General features: G+C 35.3%; 1 protein-coding gene across 1 annotated transcript; it reads right to left on the reverse strand.

Annotated features, from left to right (window-relative positions):
- Positions 1 to 2129: 2129 nt before the first annotated feature.
- LOC143638678 (olfactory receptor 11L1-like) lies at positions 2130 to 3068 on the reverse strand. The gene has a single exon (XM_077106502.1). The coding sequence runs from the start codon at positions 3066 to 3068 to the stop codon at positions 2130 to 2132; it is 939 nt and encodes a 312-aa protein (XP_076962617.1).
- Positions 3069 to 15530: the final 12462 nt, after the last annotated feature.

The raw sequence follows: 15530 nt of genomic DNA on the forward strand, positions 1-15530 counted from the left end.
AGTGCCAAGAAGAGTGTTATATGCATACAGAATGTGTTCATCTTTTTTTTTTTTGTACCAAGGATTGAACTCATCCCTAGCTCTTTTTAATTTTTTTTTTTTTTTTTTAATTTTGAGACATGGTCTCAATGAGTTACTTAGGCCTAGTTGCTGAGTCTCACTTTAAAGTTACCATCCTCCTGCCTCAGCCTCCTGAGCTGCTGGGATTACAGGCATGCATCATGATGCCCTGCTACACTTAAATTTATATTTAACATATTTATTATATGTTGAAGTTATATTTAACAAGTATGCAAAAAATATAATGAATGAATGAATGAATGAATGATTTTATCTTTCTTTCCAATGGCCCAAAGCAATGCTGTTCCCTGACCCTAAGAGGAAATGTTCAAGATTCTCTACCTCTTACCTTAAGATATACTGTCAAATTTGCCCCAAGAAAAATATCAGACTTTTAGAACTGGAACTATTCTGAAAGCATTATACAGCCTAGCCAGTACTTTAGGCAGGGACAAATTACCTTATAGGAATTTATTATTAGATGGGCAGAAATACACATATGCAAATAATTACCCTAGACAATATAATGCTAAAACAGAAATATGTTCAAAGTCTTCTACTGGCATAGGAAAAACTTTAGAGGGACAGTAAAGGCTTAGAGTACTTCACAGAGTGTGTGACATTTAATATTTAATAATTGAAGGATGGAAAGGAGTTAACACAGGAGAAGGGAGGCAGAAGCAAAAGTGGAAACAGCATGTACAAAGTCACGGAGTCACAAAGAGTATGAGACATTTATTATGTTCTTAATTGGCGGTCCTTGTAGCAGAGGTTGATTAAATACTGAGGAATGTAGACATATTTCTATTATAGGAAGATCACTCTAATGATAAGGAAGAAGAGCCTAGGAAATCATTCTTACTTCTTGACAGTCCCTTTCAGGCCTTTATTATTGTACCAACAATGGTGGACTGAGAACATTAAACATAGAGCTCATATTTTCTCCCTTGGGGTTTCCATTCTAGAAATGGGAACACATCAAATTGTGGGGGTTTGTTATGTTCAGTAAATGCTGAGGCAACTGATACCACCAAATTTGTATGTATTTTTTAGAACATTCTATGAACCTATAAGTAATTATATTTTTCTTTTACCTTTTTTGCACAAATGGTGCCAGACTATACGCACTGCACTACAACTGGGTTTTTGCACTCAAAATATAATGTGTAGATCTGTCCATGTCAGCACATGCAGAATTCACTTGTTATTTGTTGTTGTTGTTTATGTTTATTTATTCATAGATGTATTATATTTCATTGTGTGTGTGTGTTTTAATGCATTGAACAAATTAGATTGCTTTTAATCTTTTGTTCTTATGAATAATCCTTAAATAAAAAGTTGAAATTGGGCTGGGGTTGTGGCTCAGCTGTAGAGTGCTTGCCTAGCACTATGAGGCCCTGTGTTCTATCCTCAGGACCACATAAAAATAAATAAATAAAATAAACGTACTGTGTCCAAGTACAACTAAAAAGTAAAATATATATTAAAAAGTTAAAATTAATTTTAATGCCAGGATATTTTTATTAACAATTTGAGGGGGAAAGGGGAGACATTGGTATTAAACTGCAACACATTTCCTTTTTCCTTCTCACTTTACATCTAAACAATGTTCACCTAAGAAAGGTTATCGGCACTAATATCTTCCATGATCCAAGAAACCCCTCAGTCAGTGAAAAGAGTATGAGTTTGGTGATAGGTGAGCCTTGGGCTCAGATTCAAATTGTGGTTTCATTACAATCTAGCTGGATGGTTTTGAGTAAATGAATTAGTCTTTGAGAATCAGTTGTGATCTGTAAAATAGGGACAATAATAGTAGCTACTTCGTAATGTTACTATGAGGATTTAGCACACAATGATCCATAGAAGGAATTAGTATAGTGCCTGGTACCTACAAAATGTCCAACAAGTGAAACTTCCAGTTCATGAACAGGGAGAGTGTTGATGGAACATGGGAAAACTCATCAATTTAACATGAACTATTGTTGATGCTATAGAAATATTTTTGTGTTGTTGAGGTTTTCAATAAATGCCCAGATCCACTAAAAGCTTCAAACATAATTAGCCCAGGTCTATTTCCCTCGTTGCACCAATTTTCTCAGAGCTACTTTCACATCCTTGTTCCTTAGGGTGTAAATGACAGGGTTGAGTGAAGGAGTAAGCACTGTATATAGAAGGGAAAGCAACTTTAAGATGTCTTCATACTGAGGCCCTGATGGGAAACCATAGACAATGCCCAGTGTCCCATAATAGAGACTGACCACTGTTAGGTGTGAAGAACAGGTAGAGAAAGCCCGTTGCTTCCCTGTGGCAGAAGGAATCCTCAGAATAGTGGAAATAATGTGAATATAGGAAGCCAGGGTCAGCAGGAAAGGGCCAAGGGCAAATAGAGAGGTGCATATAAAAGAGGTCATCTCAGCTACCTGAGTATCAGTGCAGGCAAGTTTCATGATGGGCTTCAAATCACAGAAGAAGTGGTCAATCTCATTAGCAGAACAGAATGTTAAACGAAAAATGAGGACCATGAGAAGGATGGGTGCCAGAAATCCAGCCAGCCAAGAGGCAGCAGCTAGGTGTAAGCAACCCCAGAAGTCCATGATGCTGGAGTAGTGCAGTGGGTTACAGATGGCTATATAGCGATCATAAGACATTACAGCCAGGAAGAAGCATTCTGTAGCCACGAGGGAAGCAAAAAAATAAAACTGGCAAGCACAGGCTGGGAAGGAAATAGACACATGAGCTGACAGCAATGTCCTCAACATTATGGGCTCAATGGTAGTAGTATAGCCAATCTCTAGGAAGGAGAAGTGGACAAGAAAGAAATACATGGGTGTATGAAGGGAGCAATCAGCTGACACCACAGTTAGGATCACCATATTGCCTATGAGCGTCATCACATAAATGGTCAGAAATATCCCAAAAAGAAGAAACTGAAATCCATGGAGATCCCCAAAACCCAAAAGGATAATTTCTGAAATTTGAGTTGTATTTTCTTCTGTACTGCTGGCCATGATTTGGATCTAAAATAAATACATAAGTAAAAATTTAAAGAATAACCATTGATCAAATACTATTTTTAGAAAAAATCAAACAAGAGACTTTATACGTATCAAGCATAATTGGCTTCTCTGTAGACAAGCAAGATTCTTAAACTTAATTAATATACTTGACCATAGCCTCCCAGGAGCCATTTGGAAAGTTAATCTATGACTTTAATTATCTCACCATATTTACAATGTATAGGTTCTTAAAATTGTGACTATGACACATAAATATGCAGTTTTTAATATGTAAAAATAGGAAGAAGTGCTCAGTTCTTGGAGATCTGACTCTGGTTTCCTCTGCTGTTGCTGCTGGTATTATCATCAACAATGAATATCCCTAGCCATCTCTGTGTAAATTGCATAAGATCTGTGATCAATTTTGTTTCCTGTTTTAGAAATTCCATACCAATTAAATTATATGTATTGTGTTTCATCACGACAAAGTATGTCTAGTCCTTAAAACTTACGTGACAGCAAGTTCATTAAATAATAGAAGAGGCACAATACAGTAGTGCAAGAGTAAACTAGCAATAGTAAAGAGTGTGATAAGGGAGAACATTTCAGGTAGAGGGAGTAAGGATTGGTGCAAGGAAGGACTGAGTTTTAGAAAACTAAGGGAGGAAAAGTGGGAAGGAGGGAGGGAAAGAGAAAAAGAGAGAAAGAACAGTCAGAAACAGAGACACAGTGACAGAGATATAGAAAGAACAAGGAAGAGGAGGAGAAAAAGAGGGGGAAGGATAAAAGGAGCACAAGGAGAAAAACAGGAAAAGAGAAGGAGGAAAGAAAAAGGGAGAGAAGAAAGAAGGAGGGAGGAAAGAAAGAAAGGGCAGAAGGAAAGGAGGAAGAGGAGAAGGAAAAAAAGGAAGAAGAAGAGGAAGAGAAAAGAAAGGAAGGAAGAAGACAGGTCAAATCATTCAGGAATTTATGTTTTTAAATACTGTGTAATTCCACTGGATGGTGTTAAGCAGCACTGTAATCCCATTTACAGCTTAAAGTTGCCTTTGATGTTATGTAATACATAGAAGGACAACTCCAAGGACAAAGTGAGAGAAATGAAAGAATATTTCAGAATACCAAGTGAAAGATAATAGAATATCTGAATAAAATGATTACACAAAAAATGGAGAGAAGACAAATTCAAGATGTACTTGGGAGGTAGAAACACCAGGACTTACTGACATATTAGGAGTAATGAAAACTGAATTATTGGAGATGACTCTTGAGTTTCTGGCTTCAGTAACTGGTGCATTGATTTAGATGGTGAAGATTGTGGGAAGGAAAAGATTAGGGGACTCAAAAGTTCAATTTGTATGAAGTTCAATTTGTATGAAGTGGAGAGAGTAGAGGCAATTGGTGAGTTTGTGAGTTTGGGGGTTTGTGAGTATGTAGCTCAAAAGAGAGGAGTCGATTGGACTATAAATTTAGAATTTATGTGAATATACATAACATTCAAAGACATGGGAATGAATGAGGTGACCTACAGAGAGATTATAGATATAGAAGAATGCCCTACACTGAACTTGACCCCCTTCTTTCTTTTAGTCCTAACAGAGAAGAAGAAACCAGAATAGGAGATTGAAAAGGAGGAATCAGTGAGGTAGTATCAAAAACCAGGAGGAACTGGAATAACAGAATCCACATTTCAGGAGAAATATATTGATTATGTTAAACACTGTTGTAAGATCAAGACAGAGAATGGTCTGACATATTTGGTTACATGGATAATCAATTCAATTGGGCTAATGGAGACTGAAGAGAAGCAAATGGGGTTGTAACCGAAGAGAGATGAGCATTGACCCTACCTTTTCAAAGCTGATGAGAATGATCCAGCATGGATACTGATGACATGTAAGTAAACAAGGAGCTAATTTGGGGAGTAAAATCTTTTAGAAGCTGAGAGGGGATGGGATATAGAACACAGGAGGAGGGTTTAACCTATGATAAGGGCAGGAAAACTCTTTTTTTTAGCAGATAGAAGTTCAGGAAATTGTTCCAGTTGTAGTTAAGTTGCTATATGTGATCTTAGGAAGATGACTAAGTTTGTATCTATGGCTTCTGTTTTTTCAATGATGTGTGAGAAAAAGTCATCACCTAAGAGTAAAGATAGGGAAGGAGATGTTGGAGGTTTGAGAGCCAAGGAAAAGCTATAAAATATTCACATCTGGCAGTGAATGAGCTACATCCTACTAGAATAAATACTGTCTTTTCCAGTCAGTATTGAGTAGTGGCAATTTGATGTTTGAGATCATGAATTTAAGAAGGCACAATCAGACTCTTTTTCTTTTTCTTATGTGATATTCTTTGACAATGTTTAGCTACCAGGACAGAGTAGACAGTTAGTTTAAATCAGGTTTGGCATTTGCCAAGGCAAAACAGTGGAAGGAAAGAGGGGCATGAAAATTGTGGTATATTTTTTAAAAGTTAGAGTGAAGAATTACATGGTAAATGTTAAGATCCTCTTACTGCCTTCCACTGATTATCAAGTCAGGGGATGCTGAAGATACAAAGAACTTCTAAAATGTCATTTGACCAATGTTTTAATTTAATTTATTTTTTTTAACTGAAAAAGAAGGTCCAGACAGGTAAAGTGTCTTCCTTAGGATCTGGGGTCTATTAGTAATAGAGCAGGAACTAACACCAAGATTTTACTTCCGGTCCTCACTACTTCCATTATAGCATGCTCTTCCTTTTCTTGCTCTCATCTCTCTTCAGTGCTCTGAATAAGAAAGGATCTTAATGTATACTATGGAAGTACATGAAAAAAAAGGCTTACCTTCTGTTTAGTAATTTACATGCCTGGAGCACAATACCTTTTGAAGAACTTTGAAATCCATTACTATTTTTAATCTTCTCAACTATCTTGTGAAGTATTTGGTAATAGGTCTTTGATTTGTCTCATTGGATTTACAGATGAGAAAACAGAACCATGATGGTACTACTACCACATGGTGCTTGTATTTCAATTATGACCCTTCTTCCTGGAGAAAAAAAAAGTTATTCTTATTGGTGTTGATGTAAATGTGAACTTGCAAGATAATAATTATATTATGGATTTTTGGTCAGGTAACTGAATAATAGGAACCATGTGTGGTTGCCATCATTTGAGCATGATGTAAGAAACTGAGGTAGATTTATAAGAATCTGCTTTAGGAAAAACAAGTTTGGAGGGTAGAATGAAGTAAACTATATTTGATGTAGTACTGTTTCAGACCTTTGGTAGATGTCCAGAAAAACTAGAATCTTCTTAGGAGAAGAATAGAGAGAAGGAATAATGTGCCAAAAAAAGTATAGTAACCTGACACCCATGCTGACCATTAGTTTTGGAAGGACTTTTGAGCTAAATGAGTAGGGGACTGAGCACAGAAAAGGTAGTAGCACACATAGTTTCGGAGAAAAGGATTGAAAAAAATGACTCACAGAAATGAGAGAAACAAAGAGAATGATGTCACAGAGTCCAAGGAAGAAGTAGAGCCATTAGAATTACTAGTAAAGAAGGTGCCATGCATATGATAGTGCTTGGGCAGGGATCCTGAGTGCAGTAAGGTAAGGAGATGAAAGGAAAAACAATAAATCTTGATTATGATTTCAAGAAGGTTGTTGGTAAAGCAAAGGAGGGAGACAGAGAGCCACAAAGCTAGGGATAGAAGAGAGAACAGAGGGAAAGTTTTTATTCTCACTTCTTGCTTTTTAGTAAAGGAGAAACTAAACTAAGAGTCTAGGCAAAGTGTCTAGCTCCAGAGAAAAGAAAGACATGCGAGAGAATGAGTGATAGAGCAAGGATCACCTAGGAGGTTGGAAGGAATAAGATGGGGAAATACACAATTGGAGGCATTATCTTCAGGAAGGAATGAAATGTCATCCTTTATAAGAGAAAGAAGAGGGTAAAAGTGGACAGTGATTATGAAGATAATTACCTCTTCTTTTTCCTTCCACTTGAGTTTGGAGACATAAGCCATCCTTAGATGACTACGATGAGGCCTTGGCAGAGATGTTCACTTTGCTTCCTCAGAGCCTGTCTTCTTGTTCCATCTATATTTGTGGAGCCCAAAATATTTGGCTGAAGTGGGTTGCTATGACAGGTAGCTGGTTTGCTGTACCACTACTGTGTTGTCTGACCAGGAGTAGATCCAGTAACAGCATGGCAGACACATAATACATCCTTTAAAAAGATCACACAGAACCTTGGGAATCATAGCTTTCCCACCTTTTCTTTTCTATCTGCACAATTACACTTTTCCCTCCTCTAACTTCCCTGAAGCGCAAAAGGTTTCCAAAAGGAAGAACTAAGAGTATGTCACCTAAAGACACTTAGTTTTCAGGTGGTTGTAGCCAAAGCATTTTTAGCTCCTGCAGTGACCTCCTTTGGGTTTAGAAAGAGCATAATGTTTGCCAACGTATCTATCTTTTAAACACTCCAACAACCTTCAGCAAGCAGGAACTGGTAGACACAGTTCAAATAAGAAAACCAATTATCTTTAAGTTTGGCTCCCAGGGGAGCTTTGCTTTTTAATTGAGAGATCGATGTTGGATTCTCATGACATCCTGAACTTCCATTCAGTGTCTGCTGACTAATGGTGTGAAATTGGATATTGGAGTATCTGACATGTCACATGGGTCAGAGCCCCAATCCATCTAGGCCAGCCTCCAGAGGCTGCTGAAAGTACTAAGCAACAGTTTGGGGAGGGTACAATGGGAAAAGTGCGGATACTAGTGAGAAAAATCTAGATTTTAGATCTGTAGCTTCCAGTGCCTGTGTAATACAGCATCCCTTACCCTCATTTAGTCCCAGTTTTTCCTAATTTGAATCCCTGTCCTGCTGACTTCACATGGTTGTTGTGGGACATAATGTAATATTGTGTGGGAAACCCCTTTATTAAATAGGAAGCACATTTAAGAAGCATCTGAAAGATACTGGTGATCATGGAAGTTGAGGATAGTTATAAAGTTCAAGGAGACTTGGACCCTTATAACTGGCAGTAGAACTCTTACTTTTTTATATTATTAAATATAGCCTGAAAATATTCAAATCCCCTTCCCCCCAAATTTTCAGTCAACCTTAAGTGAATTCCATATCCTAATTAAAAGCACAACTGTTATGGTTTGATTTTATAATCAAATCAAAAGTCCTGTTACACAAGTTGTCAGAGGCAGTTTTTCAAATCAGTTACCTTGTAATTTTTCCATCCTTGGTGGATAGATTGCAGATGGCTCCTGGGTAAGTTTCCTTGCTGTTGATTTTGTATGCTTTTATAGCTTTCCAGGCTCTACAGAAAGAAATGGCTGGAGAGTGAAACCCCCTCTGTATAGCACTCAGTGAGGCCTCTCCTCTATTTGATGACTATATGAGCATTCTTTAAAGCTGTGTGAGCATCACATAAAATAGAGAACTCACAGAGATATAGCCATTGCCTCTGTTATCCCAGGGCATTATCCTTGTCACCATTCAGTTGTAAACTGCACAGACAATATCAAGTTCTTCCTCTGTGTCCAGCAATACTCTAAATGCTGGAGATATAAATGGGAAGAAAGTCTGGAAACCTGAGTGCATGACTTAGGACCTCAATGTCCACCAAAAGTGAAAGATATGTAAACAAAGCAATCAAATTGCAGCATGGTAAATGCCAACAACACAAATTTGTGTAATGCAGAAAAGGGAACTGGAGGATCAGTTTGCAGGAGGTAGGAACACTGAAGGTCTATTGGAGGACCTGCTATCTGCATTTTTTTCCAGAATGAAAACTTTATAATGTCTTGGGTTTTGAAGGAGGGATAGGAGTCTGTCAAGCCAACAAGGATGTAGAAAAAGTCTCAGTCAGAGGGGATAGCTTGTGATACGAAGGAGAAACAGGAGAGGAGACTGAAGAAATAGGTAGACACCAGGTGATGGATGGCTGTGCGCATTAACCTAAGGAGTATGAACTTTTTTCCTGAACTTAATGAGGAATCATAACGGGTTTTGAATAGGGAAAAGGCATGGTTGTGTTTGTATTTTTAAAAACTACAAACTTTGGTTGCTATGCAAATAAGCAATAGCTAATGAAAGTCCAGTGAGGAAGCTGTCAATTCAATCTAAGAGAGAATAGTAGCCACTGGAAAAGAAGAGGAGGCAATGATTTCAGGCAGTAGTAATATTATTATAATTATCACTAAGATGTTTTCTCCTCTCATTATCACTAAACTTTTGAGTAATTTCTGTAAGAAGAAGGAATTGTATTTTTTCCTGTGTATTCCCTAACATATGGGTAACCCTAAAGTGTGACTTGGTTATTAGATGTCAACTCATATTTCCTGTAGAAACACTAGTCCCAAATCTCTGGCCATCCAAGACAAATCCTTACAAAGAAAAAAACTGAAATGCTTCATGCTTGCAGTAAACTACAGTGGTTCTCTAATAACATTTTGTCACATGAGTAAATGAATGAACAACTTGAGGAATATAGATATAATTCACTAACAGATAAAGGCTCTGTAGTTGATATGTGGGAAATAAAAGGATATAGATAGAGCTCTTGGCCTTGAAGGAAATGAAAAAATCTTTCAGCTGGACAGCTCACCACAGTGACTCTCTTTTCCTCATTGTCAACTTACTGGTCACTAAGGCTCAGTAGAAAGTTTGATTAAAAGAAAATTCAATAAACATCACATAATCTCCTATACAAAAGGAATACTAATCTAAAGATCACAAGAGGTGCCAGGTCTTTTATTCTAAGTTTATGAATTTTTCAAAAACTAAATTTAATGAACAATACATAATTTGCACATGGTGAATAATTAAAACAGTATAACTAAAACTCTCTTCAATCCCAGACCTCCAATCTCTTCCCAGAGGCAACTACTCTAAGCAGTGTATTGTGGGTGCCTTAAGAAATTCTGTATGCTCTTAACAGGCTTTATACATTCACATTTTTTTTCATATTTACAAAAAAGTGATCACACAATATATAATATTTTTATGGAGTTTTAAAATTTAATGTATGTTGGAGATATTCCTGTATCTGAATACATAGATCAATCTCATTCATTTTAACATTTGCATAGTGTCCTAGCATGTGGATGAGGCTTTATTTATTTATTTTTGCTACAAAGCTGATTCTCTAAGAAATAAAATGTTGTCGGTACAGTAAAGATTCTTTTTCCCCCCAATCTCATTTCTCTTGAGTCACAAGGACAACCACTATCCTAATTATGGGTCCTGCATATTCATGTTTTATCCTTCTACTACTTATGAATGTATCCATAAATAATATATGGCAACATTACATATGTTTTAAATTTCACACAACTGGCATCATAACATTTTGCAACTTGATTCATTTTCCTAATTCCCATTTGTGTTTTCAGATCAGTTCCTGTTGGTATATATGATTCTCATTCATTCATTGTTAATTTACCTTGCCCCTCATTAAGTATACTTAATACTGCTGTTTCATTTGCTTTACCTTATAGCTTCCTTGTTAAAATGAGTCCTACAATTGTAATTATTTTTTTCAAATCACTGCTTTGAAGTTGCACTGGATGAATTAATGAAAGAGTGAGAAATTCTTATAAACTGAAACAAAATAAATTGAGAATCTGAAACATGGGGGGGTGGGCTACAAAAGAATGAACATTTATGTCAATATATTTTAGCATTACAAGTGTTGCAATGAACATGCTTCCACACGTTTCTAGAATTTCCATAAGGCACCTAGGCATTGAATTGCTGACTCAGTGTATATACATATTTTCATTTTTACTAAGAACTGCCAAATGTTCTCTAAACTGGTTGTATAAACTCACATTCCCAGAAGCAGTGTATAACAGTTGTTTCCTCACATTCTTTTTGGCATGTGGTATTAGCAGATGTTTTTATTTGGGGTAATCTGATGGGTATGAAATAGTATCACTATGCTAATTTAATTTGCATTTCCCTGATTATTAATGAGGACAAGCATGTTCCCATCTATTTACTAGTCACTCAGGTTTTTCTGTTCAGTGCATTGTCCATTAATATTTTGCCTATAGTTAATTTGGATATTTTTAAACTGTATGTAGTTCTTTATGTAATCATTATTTGACCGTTATTTATTTGCTGGGAATATTTACTTCAAGTCACTTGTCTATTGACTTTGTTTAGTGTGGTATTTTACAAAATAGAATACTAGAGGCTTTTATCCCTTGATGTGATCAAATTGTTCAATCCTTTACAATTTGTAATTTTTGTATCTTTTTCAAGAAAGTTTTTTCTACCCTGATATTGTAAAGATATTCTTCTAAATTTCTTTCAATTCTTGAGTCATTTTTAGCACTGAGTTTTAAAATCTATCTGGAATTTATTTCTGTATATGATACAATATAGAAATCTAATTTTATTTGTTCCAATACAAATAATCTGTTTTTCCTACACTATTTATTAAACAATCATTTCTTTCCTCCCATGATTTACAATGACAGTCTTTTCATATACCAGGGTTCCTTATGTTCTCAGGTTTGTGTCTGGAACTTTTTTTCTTTCTCACTGACCTGTTGCTTTCTTTTTTTTTTTTCTTCTTTTTTTTAAATTAATTTTTATTGTAGGTTGTTCAAAACATTACATAGTTCTTGATATATCATATTTCACACTTTGATTCAAGTGGGATATGAGCTCCCATTTTTACCCCATATACAGATAGCAGAATCACATCAGTTGCACAACCATTGATTGCTTTCTTAAATTACTTTTAAAAGTCTTGATATCAGGACTAGTTCTTCCTGCTGGTTCTTCTTCATAATTGTCTTGAATATTCCTGATCTTTTAATTTTTCATATAAAATTGGAATCAGCTTGTCAAGGTTCATGAAACACTTCATTGAAATGTTATTTGGAATTGCATTGAATTACAGATTAATTTTTGGGACAGTAGACATCTTCATATATAGGAAGATTCAAGCCTTATGAAAATGGTACATATATTTCCCTTTGTTGAGGTTTTCCTTTATGCCCTTCCATACTGCCATAAATACTATTTCCATATAAATCATGAGCATTTTTTTCTTAGATTTGTACTTAGTTGCTTAATAGTGTTACTTGTTGTTATGAATGGCAACTTTATTTTAACCAGCTTTATTGAGTTATAATTTACAAACAATAAAATTCACCATTGTAATGCTATGAATGTTGGCAAATATATACGAAACTATATAATCATCACTTACAGTCAAGATGTAGAACATTTCCATCACATCCAAAAGATCTTTCATGCCCTTTGAGTTTTAAAGTCTATCTGGAATTCTATCAGTGTCTTCCTCCTACTCACTGATGTTTCCTGTGCCAAAAATTGGCCATTTTTTTTTTTAGAATTTCATATAAATAGAACAATACAGTATATAGTCCTTTGTGCCTGGCTTCTTTTACCTAGCATGTTTTTGCGATTCATCCTTGGTTTGTTTGTATGAAAATTTCCCTTTTTATTTCAAAGGAATATTCTATTGTATGGATATGCCACAGTTTGTTTATTCATATACCACTTCATGATTGTTTACAGGTTTTGCCTTTAATGAATAAAGCCACTATGGACATTCACATGGCAAGACTTTGTGTGGGCATGTTTTCATATCTCTTTGGTCAGTTTCTAGGTTTTACTATAAGTGAATGTTTAACTATATAAGTTATTGCCAAACTGTGTCACAAAGTGGTCCTACCATTTTATATTCCCACCAGCCACGTATATATGCAAGTTCTAGTAGTTGCCCCACATCCTCAACCTTGATATTGTCAATATTTTACTTTTATCCAGTGAATGATAACTTTTTAAAAGTTATATTTTGTAATTGCTTTTTGCTTATATGGAAGAATATTATTGATTTTTAAAAAATAACTCCTATGCCAAATGTTCTCTCTGCTATGCGGATGCTAACACATATTAAGGGTGGGGGAGAATAGAAGGTCACTGGATTAGACAAAGGGGAATGAAGGGAAGGGAGGGGGAGGGGAATAGGAAAGACAGTGGAATGAATAGAACATGACTTTCCTTTGCTCATAAGTGAATACACAACCAATAACTACACATTGTGTACAACCATAAGAATGGGATCTTAATTAGAATAAGTTATAGTCCATGTATGTATAATATGTCAAAATACACTCTATGTTATGTATATCTAAAAAGAATACATAAAAATCTATGCAGCGATATTTAAGAACTCTCTTAATATTTAAATTGTCTGAAAACTCCCATTAGCTTTTCATGTAGCCAATCACATAGTCCATGAATGAGGCTGGGAGTGTAGCTCAGTGGCCTTGCATGACTGAAGGCCTGGGTTCAATGCCCAGCATGGCAAGCAAAGTAGTCTGAATAACTGTGTTTTCTTTCCAGTCCTTAAATCCATTCCTATCCTTGTCTTATTGAATTGAAATTTCTTTGTGAATACAATCTTAAATAGTAGCTTGGAGAACTAGAAGCCAGGCATAATTTCTTGGTTCATGGTTCTAGTGAGAATATTCCTAAAGTTTCCACACTAACTATAATATTTATGGTAGGTTTTTAGTAGCTATCCTTTATCATAATTAATGTTTCCCTCTATTCTTGATTTGTTCAAGGGTTTTTCGATAGAGAATTGTTGAATTTTATTCATTTTTCTTTATGTTAAGATCAGTACACATTGTTTTCTCTTTAATCAGTTTAAGCTGTGCATTGTAGTTGATATTCTAAATTTTAGCTACCCTTTAAGTCCTGAAATTAAGCTCATTTATTTACAATGTATTATATTTTACACATTTGCTGAGTTAAATTTACTAATATTTTGATATATTTTTATTTTTAATTGATGAATGATAATTATATGACTTATGGGATACAGTGTGCATTTCAATACATATATACACTGTGTATTGACCAGACTAAGATAATTGGCATAGCTGTCATCACAAACATTTATCTTTTCTTTCTGTGGGAACATTCTAAGTCCTCTTTATCAGCTATTTTGAAATAAGCAATTAATTGTCAAATTAGTGATTCTACTGTGCTTTAAAACATTAGAAGTTATTTCTCCCATCTAGCTGCACCCTCATGACCATTAATGATCCTCTCTCCATCCATTCTCCCCCACATCCTGCCTAAACTCTGGTAACCACTATTCTACTCTCTGTTTCTATGAAATCCACATTTAAGCTTAACATAATGTCCTCCAGTTCTATCCATGTTGTTGCAAATGACAGAATTTCATTGATTTTTATGGATGGATAATATCCTATTGTGTATATACACCACATTATCTTTATTCATTTATCCATGGATGGGCACCTAGGTTAATTCTGTATCTTGTCCATCTTGAATACTGCTGCAATAAATATGGAAGTGTAGGCATCTCTTTGACATACTGATTTCATTTCCTTTGGATACATGCCCAATAGTGGATTGATAGATCATATGGCCTTTGTATTTCTGCTTTTTTTTTTTTTTTTTTTGAGGAAGATCCTGTTATCCATAATGGTTGGATTAATTTACATTCTTACCAACAATCTATGCTTGTTCCTCTTTCTCTGCATCCTTGCCTGAATTAGTAATTTTTTTTATCCTTTTGATAATAGCCCTTCTAACTGGGGTGAGATAATATATCTTTATGGTTTTGATTTGCATTTTTCAGATGATTTGTGATGTTGCATACGTTTTCATATATTTGTTGGCCATTTGTATATCTTCTTTTGAAAGATGTCTATCTGGGTCATTTGTCACTTTTTTAATCAGTGTTTTTTTGTGTGTGTGTGTGTGTGTGGCCATTGAGTTGTTTGAGCTCCTGATGTTCAAAATTAACCCTTTGACAGATGCATACTTTGGGAAGATTTTCTCCTATTCTGCATGCTGTTTCTTCATTCTGTTGATCGTTTCTTTTGCTTTCCAGAAGCTTTTTAATTTGATGTAACACCATTTGTCAGTTTCTTCCTTTGTTGCCTGTTGTTTGGGAGTCATAACCGAAAAATACTTACCTATACTGATGTCCTGATGTCCTGTGGTATTTCCCCCATGTTTTCTTCTTATAGTTTCATGATTTTGGTCCTACATATAAATCTTTGATCCATTTTGATTTAATTTGATTGAAGTGAGTCTTCTTTCTTCAATGTATGCTCTTGTTGCTAGTGTTGAAAAGTAATTGTCTATAGATGCATAGATTATTTCTACAATTTACTAATATTAAAATTAGGACTTCTATGAGAGTGAGAGTGGTTTCTAATTTTTCATCTTTCTGAAAATCTTGTCTGGTTTTGGTATAAAGGTTTTAATAGCCTCATAAAATGGATTGGACAATTTTTTTTAATATTTTTTTTTTTAGTTTTTGGTGGACACAACATCTTTATTTTTTTTATTTTTATGTGGTGCTGAGGATCGAACCCAGAGCCCCGAGTATGCCACATCCCCAGCCCCTGGATTGGACATTTTTTTTCACTTTTTCTGTTCTCTGGAATATTTTATAT

Source organism: Callospermophilus lateralis, chromosome X, assembly GCF_048772815.1.
Source record: "Callospermophilus lateralis isolate mCalLat2 chromosome X, mCalLat2.hap1, whole genome shotgun sequence".
Lineage (NCBI taxonomy): Eukaryota > Metazoa > Chordata > Mammalia > Rodentia > Sciuridae > Callospermophilus > Callospermophilus lateralis.